The 20,374-nt window shown below is 36.8% G+C and overlaps 1 protein-coding gene across 6 annotated transcripts in view; it reads left to right on the forward strand.

Moving 5' to 3' along the window:
* The window catches only part of GREB1 (growth regulating estrogen receptor binding 1), a 114,667-nt gene that overhangs the window by 47,151 nt on the left and 47,142 nt on the right, over nt 1-20,374 (forward strand). For 4 of the 6 annotated variants that reach the window (XM_049819125.1, XM_049819128.1, XM_049819130.1 and 1 more), the window contains exons 1-3: nt 6,362-7,015; nt 13,561-13,683; nt 14,436-14,612. In XM_049819125.1, the coding sequence (XP_049675082.1) occupies nt 6,859-7,015; nt 13,561-13,683; nt 14,436-14,612 (457 nt within the window). In that variant the 5' untranslated portion in view covers nt 6,362-6,858. Of the gene's footprint in view, nt 1-6,361; nt 7,016-13,560; nt 13,684-14,435; nt 14,613-20,374 lie in introns of those variants that run through there. The other 2 variants (XM_049819127.1, XM_049819126.1) reach the window with 1 other exon arrangement.

Below are 20,374 nucleotides of genomic sequence, written 5' to 3' on the forward strand. Positions count from 1 at the left end.
GTGAGTAGTAGAAGCAATTTGGCTTGGAATCCAAAGTTGCCAAAAAGCTCAGTGATGTCTTCCCACTTCCCACTCTTCCCAGTGCACTTGAAAGCTCGGCACCTTTCAATCTGTGCTCTGGTTCCAACATCCTGTTGCTTGGAAACATGAGTCAGCAGAGGAAATCATCTCACTGTTAATGCAGGAGAAATCCTGTATCTCTAGTCAGCCTGATTTTCAAAACCAAAAGAAGATATCAGGTGAAAATTAAAAGCAAACACAAAAGAAAAAAGAAGTGGTAGAGAGATCTGAGTAGTCTTCTTGTGGTATATTCTCTTTATGGAAATAGTAGCAGAATTGTTCTTGGCTGTATAAAGATGGTACGATTATGTTCTCCGTGACCTGCCATCAACCTTAATCAGAGTCTCTGTGTTTAATCATGAACTACTTTCCAAGGTAGCATTATTAGGAAACCATTAAGTTTAATCTGGTCTGGTCTGCAGATAACATTTCTAATATAATTCCACAGGAGATATGAGAGTTCTAAGATCTGGTAACAGAAAAGGAGCTGGAATTTCTGGCAAAGGTAACCGTGGTTTAAGTTAAAGCTCTTATGTTGCCTTTAAAACGTAATGGCCAAATGGGGTCTACTGAATTGCCATAACTTTATTCATATATGAAACACAGAATGACTAGAGACTTTTAAAAAATGTGACAGCTTTATTGTTGTGGAACAAATTACTTCACTGAAGAAGTGGATTATTTCAATCAGCAGATCCATAAATGACTACTGATTTTAATCTTATTAGTACTATAATGTTGAGCTCAGCAGACAACCATAATTTAATTTCTCAGCAACTTTTGAAGCTTCAAAGTTTATCTTTCTGGGTAAGACTAACAGCAGAAAATGAAACCCTTTTTGAAGATTTTGATGAAAATAACAGGAATAGTAAAACATTGGTCTGGAATTGATCTCAAATGAGGAAATACATTTACATGTTTCCCACACTGCAGTATTATATCATAACCATCAGTCTTCTGAGCCTTTTTTTCCTTTCTCTTACTGCCATGTCATTCTGGCAGAATATTATGAGGAAACAGATTTGACTTCCAGAAACTAATATTTTTTGCAGAAATTGGCAATAGTCCACCTATTTACTATGCCTGTAGGTGCCTTTGTACCAACAAATAAAAAACTTGGTAAATTACTTCTGCAAGTGATAATTTTGTGGTACATGAACAACCAGATTGCTTTCTGAAAGAATAAGTTTTTCTTTGTCTTTGCCCATATGAGCTACAGTTGAATTAGAGAATTAAACAGTTGCAGGAAAAATTCCTGTGTGCCAGAAATCAATATTCTGTTATGTCTTGGCATGACTCTGGTGCTAGTACTCACTCTCTGCAGCAATTCCCAGGTACACTTCAGGAGTTATGATGGGGCAGTGACTGTTCCCAAAAGGCATTTTGGATGGAGTAACCTTGTTTTGAGGCTAGTAGTAAAGACATAAAATATAATACTATGCTGAGTCTGGTGGGAGGTGAATATCAGTAAGAGTCTCTTTTAGTTCTCCTGAATCAAGAATTTTATATAACCTGTGTGAATAGATTTACCACAGTATCACTTTTACACAAGACAAATATTAATATAGAAGGTTAAAAATAAATTATTCTTCCAAATCCAAAGCTAAAGAAAGCACTGTCTCTAATTACAGATAGCTTCATGGAAATAAAAGAGTAAAACATGATTACGCTGTCTTGTGGCTGAACTGAATCTGTGAGGAAGATCTTATAGTATGTATCACTACCATTGAAGAGAATCAGTTTCATGCTGTCTACAAATGTACTTTTCTTCTTATCGTTACATTTACATGCAAGTCCCTGCTCTGGGTTTTCTTTCTTCTTAAGCAGATTGTTGTTTTTCATACAGGTTTTCAAGAATTATTAGAGACTTTACTGAACTTTAGAAATATTGATGGATTTTGGATGTTACTGGATGGATCTAACTCATGTTCAAAGAGCAAAAGGATTGATCACACTAACAACTTTTCCAGTACTGGTCTGTGAACAAATTGTTAATCTGCAGTAAAGAATGCTTTCTACTCCCAGGCAAATTTTAGTAGTCTTTTGGATAGATACCTAAATCCATAGTTCATTCAAACAAACCCCCTCATTTTAGACAAGTGATGAACTGCCTCTTGCTGTAGTGATAACAAATTATTTTGGAATAACAATGAACTTGGAAACATCTTACCATTCTCCTCTTAGAAATGATACAATAGAAATTTCTTTGTTAGGCCATTTCAAAAGTATGAAAGCTGTCTGCTTAAACTGGGAAAATGTGTCCATTGCTGTACTGTTTTGCTGGAAGGATTAATATATTAAAGTAGTAACATCAATTATATTTTAGAATGCAAAAAATTTGCAGCTTAATACAAAATTTTTCCTCCTGTAATAATTTGTAAGTTGTATCTAAAATTGAATTTGTTAGCAATTAACCGATCTTCCTAAGTTCCCACTTAGATGACTTGACTATTTTTTCAAGCCTTCTTAACACAGCCCACATATATTCTTTACTTTATTCAGTTTCTGCTGAAGGCAGTCTTTCTTTATCAGTCTATTTCAATGGGAGTTGTCAAAAGCCCTGGATTAATTTCCATGCTCTAAAGTCCATAGCTTTCCTTAGGATACCCAGTCTGTCCTAGGTATAGGATAAATTTTGTCCAGAATTGCTGTGCTAGATCTTCAGTCTTCACAAAATCTTAATACTCCTCACTGATCTTTATCACAGAAAACGGCAACTAAAAAGTCACTACTGTGTTACTGTCTTTGCTCCCCTGTGCAGAAGATCTCTCTTCAATATCTAGGTTATAGAACTGCACATCCTCCTGCTGCTGGCAATTGCTCTGTGTTTCCATGACCAGTCACAGTCATGGCTTTTGTGGTAGGTTCTGCCCTCGTGGCTGAGAGGGAACTCCTTTTCTAAATCACAGCAGCTGGAGTACAGGGTCATAGCAGAATAGTGCAGGTTTTCTTCAAAACCTGCCTAGTTCAAATGCAGTTGAACTTGACTCTGTATGTGACAGACATTAACCCTTAAGATCCTTGTTTTTCCTAGCCCCTGTTTACCACAGGAATCCAAACAATTCCTTGTTTGGAATTTGGGGGCTGTTTTCTTTGGTGACTAACAGACTTCCACTCTCATTTTCAGATGCCTGGACTTGGCATCTCTCTTTGGCAGCATTATCCGTGGGCTTCTAAGACATTGGCCTGACCTGCTTCGTTTGTTTCCGCAATTGTTTCTTAGGTTCCCAATTTCCTCAGAGTGTTTTTCTTCTTCTTATCATGGTTTTAAGCAACTCTTCCAGATCTAGGTCTTTCCCTTTTTTCTCCCCTTTGTATTGGCAAGTGTTTTTCTCTGCATGCTCTCCATGGAAACTGACAATGTGGTAGGGAGGTGCCCTTTGATTTATCAGTAGCTGGGGTGGAGGGCTATCCTTCTGTGTCAGTGTGGTGGGTTTTTTTAATAGATCTGGTCACTGTCTATGTTCATGGCTTGGAATTTCACAAGCATTTGAAAGTTTAGCCTGTGCCACCCACTTGTATCCAAGAGAGACATAAATCTGGGCTGGGAATGCTGAGTTCATTGAAGCAGGAAAATAGGACTCAAAGCCTTTGCTTCCTGGTGCCACAGAGTCAGCAATTTACAATTTGGGTACCACAGTCTGAGCAGCTTTAAAGAAAAGAGGGGGTGACAACCATCGTAGAGTTAGTGAGAAACAGCTTCTCACTTGCTTGCTTCATAGAAGTAATTTCTCCTACAACTGAGAGTCACTGGGACTCTGAATGACAAAGGCTGATGCTGGCAAAAAGGCTCCTGCAATGCCCGTTTTCTGGTTCCAGTGGTGTGTGTTTGATATGAAAATGGCTGTAAAATACTTATCACATCTTCCAAAGTGTGTTCCTGGATTTATGATTGTATTTGGCACTGCGATTGGAAGATCCCACAGGTACACAAGAGCTTACCAGGTGTACAAGTCCAGAAAGCTTTTTTTTTTTTTTTTACATTTTGCAATCCCATTCACATAATTAAATTAACACCCCAATGGATAAACAAACATACTTACTTTGTAAAGGATTCCAGGACCTGCCCCTTACACAAATAACTTAATCTTAACGGATTCCTTATCAGTAACATCACACTGATAAGATGCTGGTTTCTGCCATCCTCAGGGTTAAATACAGGGTTTCTGTTTTGTCCACTAGTGGGCTCTACAAATCCTGAGCAAGTATGTTAAATCCCTGTAAATGGTATATCTGTTTCTGTTCCTAATAAACTCTACAGAAGAGTAGCTGACTGTGTCTGTGGAATAGAGTTTCTAAACAGAAATATTGGTGTTTTCTCATTCATCACAATCAGATCCAGATAGTGATCAGCAGAGCAAGTAAGCCTTCATTGCATAGAGCAATCTGTGTGCCTATTCATCGGATAATGCTTTTGAGTTGTCTCAGAATGTTTTGCCTTACTCTGGATGAATTTTAAAACTTCCTATTTTTCACGTGCTTTAATGAAGCTTTTCAAGAAATAAATAAGTTTGAAAATCAGGTAGACCAGTTTGCTTTGCGTGGTCATTTTGAGAACAGGTAGAAATCAGCCCTTTATAAGACAAGCCTCTGGTAGTGCAGTCAAACTTTTGGATATTCTCTTTGTGCTGTATCAGTGATTTTTTTAAGTGCCAAAAGTCTTTTGGATGTTATGTGATTTTTTCATGGTTTAGGTCTGTATTTAAATAAAGCAGTCTATGTAAGAAAGTATGTGCAATGGATGATAGTTGAATTCTGTTTCTGTTCCCAAAGGTGTAACTTTGAATGTTAACATGTTGAGAGCACGTTCATGCACTTTTATTTCTCTTTAGTCCAGACTTTCAAGATTGTGATGAACAGTGATGTAGAACCATATTGTACCTGCCCCTGAAAATGTAGAGATGGGTCCCTGAGCCCGCAGATGCCTCCCACCTAGTGAGACAAAATATGAGTTCATAATATGGGAAAGAATTTAAAAGAACAAATACTTGTCAGGTATGTTGATAATTATTTCTCCTTGTTATATTAAACATAAAACATCAATGTAACAAAGACAAATAATTGTCAAGATACCTGACAGTCATATAATTGTTGAAAGATGGATTAGAATTACAAATAAACATCTTCTAGTGCTTTTGTGTAGAAACAGCATTTAGTATAATTCATTTCAGAGCTTGACCTTGGGTTTCCTGATACACCTCTGATAAAGCTTTTTAAATACAATACTGATGTCAGGCTGTCCTCATTGTCTTCAGCTGTGTTTGTTGTATGTGAAGCAGTACTTGATACAAAGGAGCCAAAGGGATCCTTTCAATGTGGAAAGGGAACTGTAATCTGCTTTTTGTGTTGAAAGAGAAGATGCATCCTCACTTCCATATTAGCACTGAACATCACTAACAGGTTTTGCAGCTTCCCATTTAGCCTTCACCAAATGGATACATCAGTACGATTCACTGCAACTTTTCTGTTTGATTTTCTGTATATATACAAATATTTTGTCAGTAGTGCCTGCTTTTAATCTAGATCATGTTCTTAAATGCTGCCTGCCTTGTTTATAATTCTTATTGTCCTTCTATTAATACTATATATATCAATATGTAATATAATACAGTATTAACTATACTATATATAGTATTAACATGATACAAACAAGTACGCAAAAATATGATTATATATGTAAAATATGCTTTATGAAGTCATAAAAAGGTATCCAAATCATCAACTTTGTATGTTGTTCCTTTTAAACCACTTTTTCTATCAAGAGTAGTATGTGGTTTCACAGTACTTTTTCTTTTGCTTAACTAATTCCTACAGGATGCTTCCCAACAGGCTGATTTCCTAAGCAGTAGCCAGTGCTGAGGAGGGGCTGTTCAGTGTTTAGGAATTACTGCCACAAACAGGAAGCATTTCATGCTTTCTATTCACAGTTACTTGAGGAGGGAAAGGACATGGGGCCCAGGGCAAGAGCTACTTTGTAATAGGAAAAGAAAGCTGACATGGCTTTTGGTTATACCAGTTCATTGTATTCGCTGTGGAAAGCAGGCGGCAGTTAAGTATGTGGGATATTCAGCTGGAATAGACTGACTCCTCAGTGAGAGAATGAGTAAATTATGCGGTTTCACTAACAATAAAGTCCTAATAATTAAATGCAAAATCAAATAGGTAATCAATAATGTCACATTCTAAAAAGAAAAAAAAAAAAGCATGTTTACAGGGAAAAATACTGCTTAAGATATTTTTATGAGAAGGACAAGCCATTATATTTCACAATATCTGATTTACAGCATTGCTACATTATTTATGAGACAGCACCTCTAAAAGATACATTGAACTGCTTTAGTCATGAGTTTTCAGCGATGATGGGCTGTGCAAAGGTAAATACACAAAACTGTGCTATTCCCCAGATCCTTTAACATTTATTCTGTTCTGATCATGTAAAACAGAAAAGCTGTTTAACAGATGAGATTGCTGACTATTGAAAATGCATCTCCTCATGCGCTATATAAACCAAGCAATTAGTTGAATCACATTTCTAGCCACATCTTCAAGAAGGTGTCAAAGCTTGCTGCCTTTCTGCTGAATTACAGAAAGCTGTTACTTTTAGATAACTTCCTGTAATTTACCAGCAGGATCTGCTCAGTGACTGCTGCAGTCGATGTTCTTTGCCTTTCTTTGTGGACAATGAAGCTTCTATCTTTCATGAGAAATGTTGTAGTCTGAAAGCACATGCAGTGATCAAGTTCTGAGTGCTAAAATTGAATTTATTTTTTTTTTTCTTCTTGTCCTTTTTTTGAGAAGATGGGAAATTCTTACGCTGGTCAGCTCAAGACAACACGGTTTGAAGAAGTGTTGCATAATTCTATTGAGGCCTCTCTCCGCTCAAACAACTTGGTTCCCAGACCAATCTTTTCTCAGTTATATTTGGAAGCTGAACAGCAGCTGTCATCACTGGAAGGTAGGAAATAGTAGAATTTATATTTCTACTCAAAGACAATTCTGCTGTTTGCTGTCCCAACTCTCAGCACACACATTCAAATCAGAAAAACAAAACAGGAAAACAAAAGTATTTAAAGCTTTTCTTTGAATTTTTTATGATCTACAAATATAAATATGTATTAGAATTTGATTAAAAATACACACTGCATTGCCTTTTATTTTGACAAAATTAAGCCACTTGCTTGCTCAGGTTTATCAATATACATAAATTGAAGTACTAGGAATTGTTCCATTAAATGTGCGGAGGAATCTTTGGAGGTTTGAAACATAAATCTATAATTTATCATACACTGCTGAAAGTTATACAGTAAATGATGGCAAACACATGATAGATTTATAAAAGATATATGCTAGACTGGTTTTCATTGTGAATAAATACAGCAGAAATATTTTTAGCTTTTAAGAAGTTTTATAATTACTTTGGGCATAATATTTTTAGTCATTCTTTGATTGCAAAGGTAAAAATTTTAGAAGTGTTCTCTCATAAACCCTGCACAAGTCGGTGTTTGACACATGGGATTTCTCACTGAATTTTTGTGTTTGTTTAGAGAAGCCTGCTTTCTGAGTTTCATTTGCTCAGTCTTTTTTTTTTTTTTTCTTGGAAGTAGTATAGTTTAAATGAACTGATAAGCAAACTCATGATACAGTTTGGTCTTTTGGTGTGCTGTTATGGTAGTAGTCTCATGGCTTTCAGTGAGTGTACTGGTATGTGCAGAGCACCAGCATGTTGGTGCAAAGTTATGTTTAATAATTTCATTATTTAGCCATTTCTGTCACCAGGGTGGTGTTTAATTTCTTTTGACCAGGTCTATTTCCCCTATGATACTTTGCTAAAGATGGCTTAGATACATGTGTAATGAAAAATGCTTAGAGGTTAGCAATCCACAGTAACAGAAAAAAACCAACAAAACACAGCCCAAGAGGTAGTAGTAGATAAAAGTATTTTGCACAGATTAAATTCTTTACTAGTACCTCATGGTAACCGCTGAGAAAACATTTCTTGAAAAAGTAAATCTGCTCACAGCTCACATATCATTAGTCATTTCTTCTTTTTTTTTTTTTCCCCAATATAGGACATAATAATGAATATACATTCATTGTGTAAACATATATGCTGCTTATTCCCTGCACAAAGTAATCCTTCTATCAAATCCTTCTATGAGGATTGCATAAACTTTTCCATGGCAACCAACTGTGATGTCACAAAATGGATTATGACATCAATTGGGAAAGATGCTACAGGAGCAGATGCATTGTTCAGGAACAAAAGTGTGATTTCACACTTCTGTAACTTCTTCCTTTCAAGGCTTTCAAAGAACTTTCCAAACCTGGAGGGCCTGATTCTGTTTTCTTTGCAGTTAATGGAAACAGAATTGAACTGTAATTAATTAAGTCTCACAACAGCCTGGCAGAGAACATTTTTTTTCCTGAAAGTTGCAGACAAGGAGAACTCTGAAGGGACCTGTAATAGAGTTTTTCCTAGGTTGTTTTCAGGTGGGAGATGTCTGCAAGCTGGCATCATGTACTAGAGCCTCATCATAAATTAAAATTTCCACTTCTAGCTACATGAATCGCTGTTCTCCGAGGGCCAGGAGGCATCTGAAACAGAGAGCCATCCTTGAGGTCTTGTATAAGTCCCTGTCCTCCCTTCTCATCGTTATTTTTCCTTGACCATGGCATTCTGCTATGGTGATATATTTGTACTGTCCTTGGTCATAGCTGCCTGTTGGTGCTCAATACAGCAAGTGTTCTCCTATGGTGAAGCAGACATGATATAAATAATTTAGACAAGGTAGTGCAATGGGTCAATGCAACCCAAGTGTTTTGGCTTTCCATTTTGAGGACTGATAACATGTTATAGGTGTTCAAAGTAGCATTTGGCAATAAAACCAGCCACCGGTAAATAAGACTGATATTATGGATTTTTGTTTCTGATAATGTTACAATACCAAAATTGCTAGAGAGCCTGACAGTTGAGTATATAGTCAGTTTAAGAAAAAAACAATTGGAAATGTTTTTTTTAAGCTTTATCAATCACCTGTTGTAACTTGTCATTATTTTTAAGTTTATATTTTTTGTTCAAAAACCATTTTTCTGTCTCCTTTTGATACATAAATGACCATCTGAACCAGAAAATAGTACCTAGCCACTGAGACTAGCCTAATATCATTACATACCTGTCTTGATAATTTATGCCTAAAAATAATTTATTTGTGCAAAGGAGACTGTAGTGTGCCTGGAGACAAATTAAATGAACATGTTGATCCCTTCTGGCCAAGATGTTACATTTTTTGCAATGAATTTGCAAACATGTATTTTCCACTGAGTATGGTTTTCCAGTTACACATTCTAGATTTGAAAAAACATACACATTATAATCATATGCCTTTATGGTCATTTATGCAATTACATTTGCCTACAAAATTATTTGCAACTATGTAAATTAAAAGTACCTTGTTCACCTAAGTTGGTTTAGACATAATGTCAGATCTCCTTGGCTCCAATAATAGTATGTTTTTTCCTTCTGGGTTTTTTTCTGCCTTTTTATTATTGATGTGTTTCCTCTCTTCTCCAGACCTGGCAAATTCATGTAGTGCTTAAAATAGTCCAAAACCATTATCATTATTTAAACAAACCTCTTGCTAGATTTTTCATTTATCAAAAAGCCTGCAGTTTGCTGTGGTCTCACTGGTTGTACATTTCTAATGAGGGTTTTCTGAAGTCTTCTTAATATTCTCAGTCTTTCTAATTGTAGAACATATCTGCAAATGCCAATAAATGGTCTGAATGTTTAGGAACTTTCTAGGAATGTGCATTAACAACTCTTTACAATAGAAGGCAGGGTTATTTGGCTTTAACAGGTTTAGATTTCTTGCATATCTCTGTTTGCCTAGTTATTACCATACAATCTGCAAATTAAACCTCTGGACTGGATTGCCAGTTACTAGAAGTCAGTATGTACAAATCAGTGAGGCTCTTTAATCTAATTCTTCACTTCTGAAATCAAAATCCCCTTTGAATCACAATCACATTCACAGTTTTGATTCTCTAATCACATCTTATTTCTCAAATACAAAATATATTTTTTCCATTTTTCTCTTGTGCTCTTAGATGCGCTTGGGTGCCATCTTTTACACCTGTGTATTGTGTTTGTGCCAAAGGGGTATGAAGCTGATTTCAAAAGTTAATGACAAGCATTATTTTTTCATTAGCATCCAGGTCGTGCACCACTGATATCAGTGGGACTTCGGTGGGAAAAGGATGGGAAGCAACGTGGCAAAGGAATGCAGAGCAGCAGCGTGGCAGTTGGCTCCGCTGCAGTGAGGTTGTTCAGGGAGTGGTGCTGTATGTAGCTCTGATAGCAGCACCATGTTCTGAAGTGATCTCTGCAGCTAACTCCTGTCTGTGGTTAACTGGTTCCTTCCTTGATCTGTATTTAAGGGAGGCTGGCTGTTTGTGGATACAATGTATTTTGTGGCTATTGATTTAAACCCTGATGCTGCAATCAGTTTGTGGATAATATCAGCTCTATGTATAGTCCCACTGAGAAAAAGTTATATGTATAGTAAAATATTTGCAGAATTTAACTTATGTTTAAATTATACCTTAAGGAGAGAAGAATTTTCCTTGTGAAATGTCTTAATCACAACTATATAACATAGATGTCTAATAAATCCTTTGTGAGAACAATTCCTTAAAGCAAACAATGGTGTTTATGGTATCCACGAATAAATTTAAATGCAATGAAATATGGACAAAATCTTCATGGTATGTCTGTTGGTTTAATGGAGCTGTATCAAGTTACATCAGCTGACTGCCTCTTTCTGTAACGTACAACATAAGCACTGTGAGTCCACTTTTGCCATCATCTTGTCTCTGGTTCTGAGTGCTTGATTGTGTGTTCTTTGGGATTGTTCAAGAAAAGATGTGGAACAGAGACACATGCAAACATAGAGTTCTTTGAAGGGGCCCTGCTTTAAAAGTAAAATGGAAGCAGAAACTGTAGGTTTTTTAAAACAAGCAGCAGAAACCCTAATGATGCCCTTTACAGGTGACAGCAGCTCATTCTTGTGTATTATAGGTACATATTTGCTCTTGTACTCTTAATTTCTGAACTGAAAGTACTATAACTCTTCTATTTCTTAGTCTCCACTTCCAGTCCTTGTCCCTATCTTTTTTTGTTTTGATGTGAAATTACCTGTTATGGCTGAACAAACCTAAGAGTTTACCACTGCCCAAAGAGGAAAATCCCACATCCTACTCCCCCCGCTTCTATCCGTATGTTCCCATTTTCTCCCTTTTCATCAATTTCGGCATTTTTTGGAACTTCCACTGAGCTAATTTAATAAATAAACCCAGTAAAAAAACCTGGTCACTGTTGTTTGCTTAGTTAGTTTTCTGCTGGGTTAGCAAGCTGGGATGGCTCAGCGCAGGCTCCAGTGTCAGAGCTGGCACAAAGAGGAAGGAAGGAACTTCATGGCTGGGAGCGTGGGGAGGGAGAGAAGAGCCAGACTCACCCCTTTTGCATTGCATTTGGATGTTAGTCAAGGTTAAGTCATAACACATAACTTACCCCTGACTTAAACAGTAAAGACAGAGAGCTTCACTTTTCCCTTTGTTCACTTTCAGCATTTTTGTCTTCAGGCTACGCCCTTAAAACAGTCATGTTTAATGTTCTGTTCTTATCTGTGTGCACCAGGACAGAAGCTTGATGTTTACATATGTAAAAGTAAACATACCCTTCAAATAATCTTCTAGATTGGGGTGTAAGTCTTAATAACCTTTAGAGACAAGTCTTCAAACTCCAGATTTACTTTCTTCAGCTTCCTCCCTAATTCTCATTTATCCTGTAGTATTTGTTTAGCTGATTCTACAATCATTTGCCAATAAAATAAAAAGATATGCTGAGGAAGGTCATAGGAAAAAAAAATTGCTTGAGGAGTATCCTATGGGATTCTGAGTGCCTGATCCAAAGTCAATTGAAGCAAAAAGAGTATGTCCAGTTGACGCTGAGCTTTGGAGGATGACTGCAGTGTGCTTCATTGTTTCTCTGTTTCAAGACTAAAACCTGGATCAACAGAATAATGTAGGAGCCTAACTGCTATTTTACTTGCCCAAGTCCAAACAGTTATTCAGCTCTTGCTGATCCTCAAGTACCTGCAGCCCTTCACCACCCAGTTTTGCCAGTGAAAGCTCTTTGTGTTTGCTGCAGGCATGTCCCTACAGAAGCCAAGAAGCTAGAAGCCTAAGACATAAGCCCCACTGTGTTCACTTACTACTTGTGCCCTATCTCGGTTGTAATGTAAGGCTAGATCTGGTCTGAAATTTTCCTTAGTCCTGTCTGTAGAAGTGTTCTCCCCATTTACCATTCAGCTGCGTTCCTCTGCTTGCCAGCTTTGTCTCATTTGCCGTGAATGTGTCTGAGCCATAAGAGGGGGTGGAGTCATTGCTCAGTATGTTTTGCTGTAACTGTTGTATTACGCATGAAAAACTTACTGTCCTGTGGATGGAGAGAAGGGAAGAAGCAGTCTCTAGTTGAAAGGCTGAAACATACACCAATAATATGCAGGTGAATTCTCTTAAGAAGCAAGCTATCAGGTAAAAATGCTGATTTAGGTAGCCGGCACACCACAAGAGTGGTTTACAGCAGAGAATCTGAAGAAGAAACACCTAAAGCCATCTAAAAAACGAAGCCTACATCATGTATTCTTCTCTCCAGCATTCATTCAATATTGCCTCCTAGACTAGCACAGTCCATGCATAAGCTGCTGTGAATCGTCTTCGTAGACATCTATCTGCCTTTCCTTGACATTGTACAGGTAGTGACAGTGCTTTACTCAGAGCTCCGCATTCTTGTAGGAGACAGACAGCCTGACAATTAGGTGTTATCGTGGCATCATCTGTGGTGAACCTAGTTTCAATCAGGAACCGTTTTTTCAGTTTCCTGTACAACATCAAGGGCATGGTGAATACCTAATTAATAAAATCTGTACTTGGACTGTAGCCAGGACATTCTAAAGTGCTAAGAAGTAATGACTTTGGGTTTATATTGGCTGTTAATATTATAAACAAAGGATACAGTTACACTGTTGTGATCAGCAAGAGTTCAAACACCAGGAGTTAGGCCTCTCAAAATTGTGAGATTACCTTAAACATAATGAGATTTTAAAAAAAAATAGTAAATTGAGGCTTCTTTTTATTTGTCCTTTAGGGGTTTTTTTTTGTTTTCTCAGGTGCAGTTGGGTCATGCTTTTGAACTTTTTTTGCAGAGGAGCTAAAAGCTTTATTTTTTTGGTGAAAGACATTCTATTGTAAGCATGACTGGAAGTTGGAGCTTTAAGGAAACAACAAATATCTTAAGATTTGGCAACAGTAAAGTCATTGTCAAGAGGAGAGAATCTAGTCTGCTGTAATACTTTCTGTAACTGGGTCACCCTGTTCATTCATTGCTTAGTTGCCAGCATTTTCTGTTGTCTAAGTCATTTACGCTATGCTAATTTGTAGCAGGCAGCAGAGCAGATAATGAGGAGGAAGAAGAAGAGGAGGAGGAAGAAGGCTCAGAATCAAGTAGTCCTCCTGTTTCTTACCAGATGAAGCCTCCCCCAGAAGGATGTTGCACTACTGATGGTGAGAAATGCAATAAACATGCTGTCAGAAGACATTTGCCCTACTGAAAAGGGTAGGATTGGGGCCATTTCCCCTATAATTCATCAGAATGAGATAATCTATACAATATAGAAATCCTAAAAATGTCAATGTTCATTACCTGCCAGATAAAGCTGGATTGCTCTTGACTGCTCTTATATTTAACAGGGTCTTTGCCCAGTGTGTCAGATAAGCATTTGTGTTGGAACACTGGGCATGAGGACAGAACTGTTCTCTTAGGCAACATGACCTTTAAAGGGTTGAGTTTGCAGGCATGGTGTTTGCTAAAATGAATGTGGTAATTCTTATGGCTTTATTGTTGCTCTTTTCTATTTAAATTATACCTCATTCAATGTTGCTGTAAATTATTCAAAAACCCAGGAAAAGCCAGTGAAATTCACCAGATATTGAGAACTATTATCTCCATTTTTGAGTGTCTGACCTAAGTTATGATGATGTTAGTAAGTAGTCCCATAAATATGTAGGTTGCCAAACATCATCAAGAAAAACTTCACTGTACATTTTCAGATTTTTGTTTGTTTATTGTACTGGTAGCATCTGTTTATGGCTGACAAAAGGCAGGAAATAAAATTATCTCTTAGTTTGCCCTTGACCTCAGAGGATACAACTTTGTTTTTCATTAAAAATATAGGAAGTCCTGTAATGAAGACTATTGTGAGTATTAAACAAAAAAATCTTGTCACCTTAAAATACATTGAATGGATTTTTTCTAGGTTTCTGCCAGGCTGGTAAAGATTTGAGACTGGTTTCCATTTCCAATGAACACATTGAGGTACCGGCAGGGTTTTTACTTGTTGGTGCGAAGTCACCAAATTTACCTGATCACCTTTTAGTGTGTGCTGTGGATAAAAGATTCCTGCCAGATGACAATGGACGCAATGCCCTGTTGGGTAAGTGTCTGTGATTGCAGTAAGTGGATTCTTCTGTGGGCTACAATTAATAGCTAATCTTTTTTTGCAGAGTGAGTTCAGCAGATCTTATTTCCGTTCCATGTCTACAGTAATGCTCACTGGTGATGCACAACAAGATAACAACTCAGAGCTGGCTATGTTTGCTTTGGAAAGATACAGAGTAAGCCGGTTCATTAGAAATGCTTCATCACCTTCTATCCATTAGTCCAAGGCTAAAGTTGTCCAATCAGTTTATGTCCTAGTTGCTGGAACTGCACATCTGGGAACTGGACTAGTTGAACTGCTGCCAGTCTATTTTAGCTTTCCAAATACTGACATGTGCAGACTGTAGGTCTGTCAAGTGGAACTTTCAGGCTACTATACACACGTAAACAATTTGATGATAGTTTGGACTACAAAAATGTATGACCTTTTTGATTTATCTCTTTGAGATGGGGATAATATTCTCCACTGTGTTTGAAAAAAAGCATGGGTTCTGGATCCTAACCTATGACTTTTTGCTATTATCACAATATAAATGAATATGAATGATTGTAAGTTGAAATTTTCCTATATGTGTAATCAGGTAATACTGTGTGTTTGAATAGTACTGTTCGTAGGATACTTCAATTCCTTGCTTTTCATCTATTTAAAAGTCTTAACTTCTGACATAAAACTAGGTCCTTCTATCCATTTTTATTATAGCCTTTCTGATGGCCGTTAACCTCATCCATATCAACCCAAATAGGGAAGATCTGCAATCATGTGAATGAATGAACTGAATATTAAAGTTATTAAAATGGAATAGTTTTTATATTGGCAAAAGTGCTATATAATCAGAGGGAGAACTCTTTTTTTCAGTCAGGCACTCTCAGGTTCTTACATATTATTTTCTTAGTTAACCAAAAAATGCTGCATCATATATCTGTGTACGAGGCCGAGCTCTAAATAGCAAAAAGAAAATATTTGTCATGTCTTTTAAGAGTTTTTTTCACAAACACTGAGGGATATGATGTGAACTCAGTTGTTACTTCAGTTTGAGCAACTCTTCAAGGCATTTGGGATGACAGTGTAGTGTGAAGGTGCATAATGTAATTTTATGTACAGTAATTTCTTTCCTTATGTGATCTTGTAGAGTTGGATTGGTCACAGTACATTTGACCAGTGATTGTAAAAGAATTAAGAGGGTTGTAAATCACCCACGTGTTGTCATTTTAAAGATAAAGACAGGAATGTTGTACCACTCAAGTCATTCAGTGCTAGCACTATTAACAGCTTAAGCTCCTTAGGCTGTTAGCAGAGAGGAAGTAGTGTATTTGTTAATTGCATGCTAAACAAGAACAGAAAAAGGCAACGGGAACATAACTGGGAGGTTTTTATGCTACTTGCATCCTCAGCTTGCTTATTTCATACATTTTCGTTTCCTGAAACCATTTAAATGCTTATTTTGGCTGCTGTTATACACTTAAACAGCAGTCAATCACATTCTTTTGCAATGAATTTTAGTAATTCTGTAGGATGATTTTTACATATTCTATAACAAGCTGAAATATGAAAGGACTTCCATACTTTAAGATCTAAATTATTCATCTGGAAGCTGGAAATAAAATAATGTTCCTGGTCCCTAATCTAATAAAAAACACAATATATCTTATTGACATGAGGATAGCATACTATTTGTACAATAGATCATACTGTAGATAGAAATGATTGTTTGATTCTGGTTTTCATACACTGATGCAAGTCAAATCAGGGTAAGTAAAATTAGAAGCAGACATGACTAGTCTCATGGTTTCAGGCACATAGTGAGATAAAAGACAGAACCATTCTTGCTTTAAATTCTCTGTCTATTAGTATAACACAGTGACTCCTGTCTTGTGATAGATTTAAGTTGAGAACATTTCATATGAAGAAGGGAAGCTCTTTTTATTGCCTTGCTTTTAAAGACAGAACGGAAGGCTTATTTTTGGTATTCTGAGTTTAGGCTGTTCTCCTCCAAACAAGTTGGCCTTTTGAGACAACATGGAAAGTGGTCCCTTCAAGCCTTTCTGAGTTTAAAGGGAAATTGAGTTGGATTCATTTTGAATTGAAATGAGCTGTCATCATGAGTGAGACTATATCCCACACTTTTGGTAAGGCTTATTGTTGATACAGGCACATCACTTGTAACCCTTCAACCCATTTGTTTTTGCTTAATTTCATGCTTTTTCTCTTAATATACTGTGTTTTTGTAAGGCAGCTGTTACCCAGTACTGTAGATTTTTTCCGAAAAAATTTATTTGAAGGGAAAAGACACTAATGAATTACCCAATAGTTTCCTGATTTCTCAAGGTCTGCCTGCATATGTTTGTGAAGATGCCTGTGGAGCGTACAGAAATTCCAGAAAAAAACAGGAAATGTCTTGGTAGTTTCCAGGCCAGCTTTTGACTTATGATCTTGTTCCCATTAGGGGCTGTTGATATGCCTCTGGGCCATGTGCCAATTTATTGATTATGCTAATAAGTTGTCCACCATCAAGGCATATGTGCTTGTGATTTGAAAGTCATTTCTGTTGGAGGTTGTTTTGTTTCTCTGTTTCTACAAATGACATATTATTCCATAGAAAAAAACCCTATTACCCGGAAAAGACTGTATTTTTGGCAAGCAAAAAGTTCTCTGTGTCTGAGCATGTACCTCATATGATTCTGTTAATCAAGTTAGATCACAATTTTAAATAGTCTGCAAAACAGAGTCAGCTTTTTACCTTTAGGAAGCTGTTTCTCAGGTTTTATGCGACCTAAAGGAATGCTTAGATGGAGGAAGCACTTCTGTGATAGTGCGATATTTATTGTTTCCTAATAAAAGCAGCTAATGTACCACTCCCAAAGTTTTTTTTTCTCTTTTGTTTTTTTTCCCCAGTTCCCACTATTAAGCAGAGTCTCTCATGATAAACAAAGCAGCTATTCACCCATCATTTTCCTTCCCAAAAGACCAAACAGCTGCCCACTTTCCTAGCAGGGAATAAGAAATCCTTTTTTTTTTTTCAGTGGGTTCCTGAGGTCAGAATGACAGAGGAAAAGATTAGTTTGCTTGCATTGTAAGCTGTGTGTAAGATGAAAACATTGTACTATAAAACACTGTGGCTGCTTCTGTTAAAATATGCAATGTTCTATTGGGCTTTTGTAATAGTAGTGAGTTTCCATACAATGGAGCTCTCCAGCTTGACCATATTGATTTCATTTATTTGTTGAATTTAAGTCTTCAGTCTTCAAATGGTGTGATACTGAGTAAGTGGGAGAAATGTGGAGCATTGTCGGTGTTTGTGTGCTTTTTCTTGTGAGTAGAACTGAAAAGAAGATATACTCCTGCTGAAAAGTTGAAAATACAATAATTCTTTGTTTAGGCAAGCTGCCAACTCTCCACAAAAATAATAACATTAATTAACAGCCTGTTATTAATTTAAAAGAGAGCCAGGAAGAAAGTTTTCTGCCAATGTATGAAAGATCAAATTATGAAATATTAGATGATGAAATATCAGATGGATATCCTTCCATCTTGAGGTCCTCTCTTTATCCCTAACAGAAGCTTAACTGTTGATCCAAAGGAACCATTTCCCCAGTGAGAAGGTAGGTCAGGTTTCATACCCTTTTAGTCCAAGGTCCTTCTTCAGAGCACAAGGTCCCTGCTGTGGAAGAGCTTTTTAAATTATGGGCAATTGATCATTGTGATGTGCGCAAATTCAAGCAAATGCCTATGATAAAATACCAGATAGAATCAAACACCTTCTGATTAAACAATCTTCAGAGGGTAGCAGCCTTAAGTCACTACTAAACTTAGTTGGATATGAACTGCTGACCTAAAGGTGAAAGGCTTTTAGCCCCTAAACTCCAGGCATTGATTTCTAATTCTCTTGTGAAATCAATCCCATGACATAGATATATTGAGTCACCTTATGGCTGCCCTGACTCCCCTGACCTTTGTCCTCTCTATAATGTATGGAAGAATATTTAATGCAGCTTGTTTATGAAACAAGCTGTCCCTTCTATCAGCTTCTGCCTTGGGCAATGGCACGTGAGCAGGGCATTCAGGGAAAGGAGGATAATGAAATGTTTGGGTTCTCTATGTTACTCAGTCTGCTACATAAAGTGGTATGAGCAAGGTTGGCAGAGCCTTGCAATGAGTAATGATTGAACAGCATTTTATTGCATTGGAATTATAAGATCATGCTGTGTTCTATCTGTGATGTCAGGGCTGAGCTGTATTAATGAAGGAATGGCTGTCATCAAAGAGAGTGTCAGTCAGAATGAATGGGATGAAAACCTGTGTTGGCAGGAGTTTGCAAGAAAAGACTCTTAGTCTGACTCAGAGGAGCTGGGGAAGCCTGAGGTGAAAGATGATACTTTGACTTAAAAGGAAAATTAAAAAATAAACTTCTAAAATGTTCTCTGAGGACTTTTCAAAACAAGTGGACAATTTAGAACTGTTTAATCCTTACTAGGCCTCACCTGTACGCTATATGTGGTGTAAACTAATTTTCCAGTAGACCTCACAGAATTAAAAATAGGTGATTAGGGCAAAAGGTTATTTCAGGTAGAAGTTAGTGCTAAATCTGGTTTAGGCAGATGATGATTTACAGAAGTTACCAATAATGACTGATCTAAAGTCCAAATGAAAAGATTCTATGTCTACTATCCAACTTCTATTGAATAAATATTTCTACCTGTGGCTTTGGCAAGTTGCTGGACACTCCCAGAAAAATGATAAAACCTAAAAAGTGTACAGGTACTTCTATTTTACCTTTGGAAATGGTCCCTTCGTGCTTGTATTTGAAAACACGTAAGGGCTTGTAAGTGGCAGCCAGGCAAAGATTGCAGTGCTGCTGCTGGTCATGCTCAGTGTGCTGCCAGATGTATGGGAAGCTTTCATTTACTAGAAGAAGTGTTTGTCATGATTTCTTAATCTGCATAAAATGCATGCAAACTCTACAGCTTTTGCCACATCCATTCTAATTTTGTTTCCTTTTGTTGTTGCTTTTATTGCAGCTACTGAAGGCTCTGTGATGTTAGACAGATGCTTTTGTGCCAACTGATATAACACAGAAGATTCTACAGAGTCATGACTTGTCCTGATTTTATGAGTCATAATGACCTTTATCATCCTACCGACCAGGATCAGAGAGATAATAGGCAGCTTTCAATAGTTGTTAGCCACTTGTTCCCATGGATACCAGACCAATTTCCACATGAACTTAGGTTTTTAATAAATTCTTCTGAGCCATTTGAAAACTAATTAAAGTGCTTGGGTTGTAAACCAAGCAACAGGTGTTTACAAAGCATTATATTTCAGTGCTTGTATTTTACAGAAGGAAAAAGGTATTGATAATTAATTTGAAAACTTAATTTGTTTGAAATACATGATTAAAATAATAATTTTCATAAATGGCTCTTAATTTTATCTACCATATTATTGATCCTTTACTCCATTTATTTATTTCCAATGTTATTGTCCATGTTATGTGGAATATATTTCATTTATTTTTGCCATCTTCCAATTCACTGAATCTTTCCCTTTCAATTCCTGTGATGACACATAAAAATGTTCATTAGATATGATTAAAATAAAAGGAAACTTCAGCTTCAGGTCAAGTGTAGGGGACAGAGAGAAAATTTCCGTGGGGAAGATTATCTTCTAATTGCACACTATAGGTGCAATATTTGTAGACAATAAGTATTTTCAGACAGTTGCATTGGTCTGATGCAAGATGAAAATTCTTAGGAAATACT

The sequence above is a fragment of the Accipiter gentilis genome, chromosome 16 (genome assembly GCF_929443795.1).
Source record: "Accipiter gentilis chromosome 16, bAccGen1.1, whole genome shotgun sequence".
In the NCBI taxonomy this organism is placed as follows: Eukaryota; Metazoa; Chordata; class Aves; order Accipitriformes; family Accipitridae; genus Astur; species Astur gentilis.